Below are 6,522 nucleotides of genomic sequence, written 5' to 3'. Positions count from 1 at the left end.
AGCGGCCTAGTTGCTGATTGACCAAGGTGAAGTTGCCAAGCCTGCTAGAGCTGGTCGGATCCATACCAACATAAGTTAGCTGGATCCTTGCATGCACGGCAAGATGTATCTTGTGTTGGGATAGAGCTTGTAGTACCTGACCTAGACTCCATCGTGTAAATCTTAAATCCTTTACGTTTTTATAAGCCGGCTCTTGAAAATCCTTAAGGCAAGACAATATTCTCATTGTAATTGCACATTTGTTGCCCATAGTGGATTATCGCAGCACCTAGTATCTCACCAACGTTGTGAGATCTCAACATGGGTAACTTGTATCTAACCATTCCAGTAGCTCCCTGCTTTTCGCCAACCCCCCCCCCCCTCTACACGCGATGAGATAGCCTTTATGATGTACTCGTCGATCACACAACTACATGGAAAGCCACACTTTCCTCCCTAATCCTGTATATTCATGTATATAATGACACATCACACACTGGGTGCTGCACTTCTGGATCAATGTTGTGCGCATGTATAGCCTACCCAGCCACACCTTACCTAATCTTTCTCCATATTTAACCAAAGGAAAAAAAAATCTAGCTGGTCAAAGGAACAATAGTTCCAAGGATCAGTCCAATAAAAAGTAGATATGTAATACTTCGTCCTTGTTCTTTATCTCGGCCTGATCTAACTGCGCCGCCACGGGTAATATCCTCCCCCTCTTTATTAGAGGGGGGCTGTCCCTTGGGTTCAGAAGACTGAGGCGGTTGCGCCTTGGGTTCGGGGGGCGGGGGCGGCTGCGCGACATGCCTCCTCTTAGAGCCGGGACTGCACATAGGCAAATCATCGGGTGGTGGAAGGAGGATGGAGTCAGGCGTCGTTCCGTTCTCCACCGCAAACACCATGCCGAGCCCCATGGGAACGTGCGCGTCTAGGTGGCAGTGAAAGAACCACATGCCTGCATAAAAGCTCAAATCATTTAGCCCATCAGTTCATCCCGCTGACCTATACTCTCTCCGTCTAAAAATAGGTGTCTCACTTTTATCTGGATACGAATATATGTAGATACATTTTATTTAGAGATACATACTTATCTACTTATCTAGATAAAGTTGAGACATCTATTTTAAAACCGAGGAAGTATTATTATAGCCGAAAAAGAAAGAGGACGCGCCGTAACCTGGATTGTTGGCGAGGAAGCGGATGACGACCCAGCCACCCGTGGGCACGGCGATGGTGTTGCGCGCCACGGGGTCGACCAGGTTGTAGGCGCTGGTGTTCCCCGGTGTAAAGGTACCGAGCCCCTGCGCGAGCACGAAGAAGTTGAAGCCGTGGAGGTGGATCGGGTGGTTTTCCGACGGCAAGGCCACCGGGTTCTGGAGCACGATCTCCACCGTCGAGTTGTAGGGCAGGCTCCTCACTTTGGTCCCCTCCACCATCGCCGTGCCGTTGGGCGGCACGCCGTCCGGGAAGTCGGCCGTGTACACTCCAGGGCTGCCGTCAAACTGCGCCTCCAGCAGCGACATCTGTGTCGGGAGGCGGAAGGACACGCCGTTCATCGCCGCCGCGAAGGCTTTCCCGGTGCAGCTGGTCTGGGTCGCGTCGCACGGCAGCTGGCCGAGCCCCAGCTCTATGGTCATGCTCACGTCCACCGGCGTCGGGACCGCCGCGGCCAGGCCCCTCAGCCCGAAGTAGAAGCCGTTGGCCGTCGTCGTGTCGGAGTTGGACGGCATGGTGGGCATGGCGGGCGTGGCGGTGGCCGACGTGCCGTTGTAGAGCAGGATGGCCGTGGCGGTGGAGTCGTCGTCGCTCGTGGCTACAGTGGACGGAGACAGCGTGTCGTGCGGCTCCACCGCCATGTAGTAGCTCCCCGGTGTGGCGCCCGTGAAGATGAGCGCGTCCACGGAGTTCCCCGGCGCGAGCACGAGCGTGTCCGTGGTGTAGTTGGCGGTGTAGCACGCGTCCACGGCCACCACCGTGAAGTTGTGGCCGGCCACCTTGAAGAAGAGGTGCGCGTTGAGCGCGGCGTTGATGACCCGGAGCAGCACCGTCGTGTTGGGTTGCACCACCGCCGTAAACGTCTCATCTACAGAATCATCAAATGTTACAGAACTTTTCACATACGGTCAAAAATCTGTCACAATCAGCAGTTCAAGCACATACTTGCGCACTGGTACAGTTGGCCGGTTAGACCGTTAACGGTGTACGCGTTGGACTGGATAGGACGCTGGCCGGACATGACGGCGTCGTTCTCGACGTCGACGACATTCTGGCTCCACCACTCGCCTGAACACCAGACCTCACCCACAATCAGGATATGCCAAATTCCATCAATCGAACAATAGACAGCAAGAGGATCGGTGTTATTACCAAGTACGATGGGGACTTCTTGGTCGGGCATGGGGAAGGGGTAGGCGTTGCCGTTCCTGGGCCTGATGATGAAGGCGCCGTACACGGTGGCGCGAAGGAAGGAGGAGTGTGCGTGCCACCACAGCGTGCCCTCCTGCCCGGTGACGTTGAACCGGTAAATGTAGGAGCTGTTCGGCTGGATGGGGCACTGCGTCACCATGCTCGGCCCGTCCGCCCATGGCGTCCCTAGCTGCATTATGCCGTGCCTGCCATGCTCAGTTCATGATAACATGGTTATAGTCAATTGGATATTGCCGAACACCGAAACAGTGAGACTGTCGTTTTTGCAGACAGCGTTAAAGAATAAAGACTGAACTGAAAACCGTTGATTCTGTTCCTGGTAGAATGAAATAAAGACTGAACTGAAAACCGTTGATTCTGTTCCTCGTAGAATGATACTTTTAGCTACTTTCTGTCTGAACTTCTTTGGTTACGTTTCGTTGTGGTAAACTCGTAAGCAGACTTCTCGTCTGTACTGTCTACACTTGTCTAGTATTAAGATGAGCTCACATACAGTTAACGGCTATGTCTCGGCAGGTAGGGTGTCATCTTCAGAACTTTCCCTTTCAGCTAATAGATATGGCCATATGGGTACGGCTGCTAAAAATAATCAGACAAACTAAACTGCATATCAGACTGACACCTCAAGGATCATGTGAACTCGCTAGATGACAGCGGTTCTCTCACGCCAGCACACAACAACTGCAAAAGTTAGGAACGGCTTGACCAACTGAAGCACAGGGATTTACCAGTGGATTGTTAAGTTGTAAGGTGAACTGTTTATGACGTCCACGACGACCTCGTCCCCTTCGAACACATCTATCGTTGGGCCTGGAAGCTGGCCGTTCACCGCGATAATGTCAGTGCTGTTGCACAGCTGATTAATTCGCATGCTCTGCACCTGATTACAAACAGAGGAACAAGCGATCAGACAAGGCCTACTGGATTGGACTGAACTGCATTGCAAAGTGAAAGATTTGGTGGTATATCTGATCAAAACAAGTATAGAACTCTTTTTTTTCGAACCATGCAAGAGCCTTGCATGTATTAAAATAGAAGAGGGAAAAACCACAAAAGTGGTTAGAGTTTACAGAACAACCAAGTGATTCGCAAAAACTGAAGCAAGAAGAACGACCACCTGAAGAAAAATAGACAACTAACATCTACATTTCATCCCAGGTCTATAAGTGCTCTTGTTTTCCCAACATAAATTGCTTCTGAATTCTATAAGTCAAGTGCGTACTTAGCATGCTTGATGAACATATATGGTCATGGCGAAGTTACTATCTCTCTTGTTGCCAGAAACTTCTATTCTATGAACTTCAGATGAACTGAGTGATGAAAGCTAACTCGAGTGGATGGAGAGGAGATAAGAGATAAGTACTGTGAATGTGTAGTTTGCAGTCGCCGCCTCGGCCACCGAGCTGGCCAGAAGAAGACCGAGAGCCAGCCACAAAAGCTGCGCCATGGAAGGACAGCGAGGTTGAAGATGATTCATCGTCAGTGGTGTCGGGGAGGGAAAGGCAAATCTTTCTTGTTGTCCTGGGCAGGCTACTTGTATAGCTTATAGTCTTCTAAGAAGCACGATAAGTATATATACTAAAGGATGCTTTTGGCACTCCGGCAGGAATCACTTGCGTAGCTCAATCCAACTGGCATATTGCTCTCTTTTTCAACGAAAAAGAAATTGTGATTGCGACATAAAACGAATAATAGCTTCTAGCGATGGTGCACGCTCACACGCTTATAATCTAGGTGTTGCTAACGCGTATTGTTTTATGCGGCCTGACCTGATCGATTGGTACAGAAAATCTTATCCCAGTCGACCACTGTGTGACTGTTAACTTGTACGTGGCAAGATTTGATTGCAGTACCAAAACACTGATCTGTCCAGAGCACCGTCAAATGGTCTTTCTTGGTTAGCATATGCCGACACGTCCCCAAAAAATGCCGTTTTCATCTTAAGCAATCAGGAGTTTTACTTTTGGACACAAGATTATATTGTTTTCTGACGAACTATCATGTTAGCGTACGTCAGGATAGATATATGCAATAGGCTAGTGATTTGAAGTTGTTATCACCTGGACAATTATTTGGTCCGACATTCAATTATGCCCGCAAAGCCTGGTCCCCAAACTCGCAATAGCTGAATCTACATTCTAGAGAGCACTTCCAGTTATATACATGCTGTCAAGCATGCTTAACACAATGCAGACAAATAGAGGACTATATCCACAAGTTATGCCTTCAAACTGAGAGGCAACAAAATCCCGTGTTCTGCTGCTGGAATGCCCAAATTGATAACGGGACAACACTAGTCCAAGCGTCTAGATAAGCAACCAGCACACATCTAGCACAAGATGACATGAAAAGAGAAAAGGACCTGAAAATCATCATGTGGCAGGTTTTCGAGGAAAACAATCATGTGGTAGGTTGATCGCGCGAGTCTATCTTGACGAGATAACGCGATGTACATACATACGGGCAAGAATTCAGGGAAAACGTACAGTGTTTATCTTGTGGAGTCCTTGTGTTTTTCGATTTGAATGTACTCCCAAAAGAACCGATTTGATTCTGAAGGCATGGACACGATGGGGACTTCTTACCTAATGCAAAGGCTATCCGCAGTACTGTCAGCAGGTCGGCGTAGTTGCCTGGACCAGCGGGAAGGAAGACGTGTTTGCTCACCGGATACACATCGACAGACATTACCTGGTATTGTCGTCGTACGAAGCACAGGAGCTGCAGCGTTCAGAGTTTGCTTACGGCCTGTATCACAGAACATGTGACAGAATAGTCTACAGAATACAGATGGAATATGGTCATAGATACACGTACACTTGATGCCATCATCCCAAAGTAGAATTGCTTGCCCAAGGATTTGAGTGCACTTGACTGCGTGTTAGTTAATGGAGTGTACGTTTCTGTTCTCTGAACTTTTTTAATCGGTTGTAAGATGCTACGTAGCAGCAACATGTCATTTGGGTGCCAGAAAGGATTATATGCAAATGGAAAGGTGGGTCCTTGAGTTTAGGTTTTACCTACTAGTGCATCTTTGTGAATCTAATAAAACAAGTACTCCGTAGATGTGCATGATGTTATAACATCAGCACACCTAGAGAAAATCTTGCAAGAGTACTGAAACAAACAATAAACATAAAAACATACTCCCACCAATCCATAAAAAGTGTCGAGAACTTAGTACAAAAGTTATACTAACTTAGTACCAAATTCCCATCACTTATTATGCATCGGAGGGAGTAGCTTATTTCGGTTGAGAAGTATAACTTTAACTTGTTCGATAGTCTACTGAGGAATGTACATAAGTATTAGCTTTCACATTGAGCATCACGTAGACGACATGCATGTTACCATTAAGTTCATGAGTTGATCAATGTAATAGGCTTCCTTAATTACCTCCCTCACCTTCGGCGCAATATATTGTTATGTCTTGATTGACGACAATAACTATGATGGAAGTAGGGCTATGTTGTCAAATAATGCAAATGTGCCTTATTAATGACATTGTCTAAGGGGATTAAACAAGGTGGTCTAATTACACCCAACTTGGCTTGGTATTAATTGTCGTTGTAGTTATCACAACAGTTATTTTAGGTGAGATAGTATGGTAACAATCCTCATAGATAGATGGATATAGATAAGGATTTGTCAAATTATAAGAACAATAACAAAATTTTGGCATGTCAAGAAAAACATGTGACTACTTTGATAAATCATTAGATCATCAACCATTCAACTCCAATGAGAATTAATGTCGTAAAATAATGGAGATCCATGAAGAGATGGTGGTGCTTCTCCCAAGTGGGGACTCTAGTGGCTAGGGTTTCATCATTACAACTATTCTTGGTTGCTTCACAGATTCGTGTTTCTTTAATTTGTGAATATGGTGAGTTGAGGACATTTATAGTTTGAGGAGGAGAGTGGTATCATTCGGGGTGCTCGGCAATGTGGGATGATGAAACAACAATGTATGCTGAAGTTCAAATCCTTGGGAGGACTCCAATGTCAATGGAAAGACAGTGACAAACAAAGTCCACGCATCCACAAAAAACCAAGCATTCTTTTCTACAAACTTTGTCCACAAAGTTCTAGTTGTTCCACTAATGGTAGATC

General features: G+C 46.9%; 1 protein-coding gene across 1 annotated transcript; it reads right to left on the bottom strand.

Annotated features, from left to right (window-relative positions):
- Positions 1-410: 410 nt before the first annotated feature.
- Positions 411-3,964, bottom strand: LOC124659106 (laccase-7-like). The gene is made up of 6 exons (XM_047197048.1): positions 3,773-3,964; positions 3,138-3,289; positions 2,350-2,594; positions 2,143-2,265; positions 1,160-2,065; positions 411-937 (listed from the first exon to the last, which is right to left on the bottom strand). Exons 1-6 carry the CDS (start codon positions 3,884-3,886, stop codon positions 576-578), a joined length of 1,902 nt encoding a protein of 633 aa, XP_047053004.1. The 5' UTR covers positions 3,887-3,964; the 3' UTR covers positions 411-575.
- Positions 3,965-6,522: the final 2,558 nt, after the last annotated feature.

This window comes from Lolium rigidum, chromosome 6, assembly GCF_022539505.1.
Source record: "Lolium rigidum isolate FL_2022 chromosome 6, APGP_CSIRO_Lrig_0.1, whole genome shotgun sequence".
Taxonomy (NCBI): Eukaryota; Viridiplantae; Streptophyta; class Magnoliopsida; order Poales; family Poaceae; genus Lolium; species Lolium rigidum.
The sequence above is the reverse complement of the archived record's forward strand: the minus strand, read 5'-3'. Positions and strand labels throughout refer to the sequence as shown.

Coding starts and splice junctions, on each gene's coding strand:
- LOC124659106 (XM_047197048.1), bottom strand. CDS start 3,886: ATGAATCATCTTCAACCTCGCTGTCCTTCCATGGCGCAGCTTTTGTGG. Junction 3,290..3,772: donor CTGCAAACTACACATTCACA/GTACTTATCTCT, acceptor GTTTGTAATCAG/GTGCAGAGCATGCGAATTAA. Junction 2,066..2,142: donor CCAACTGTACCAGTGCGCAA/GTATGTGCTTGA, acceptor ATGATTCTGTAG/ATGAGACGTTTACGGCGGTG.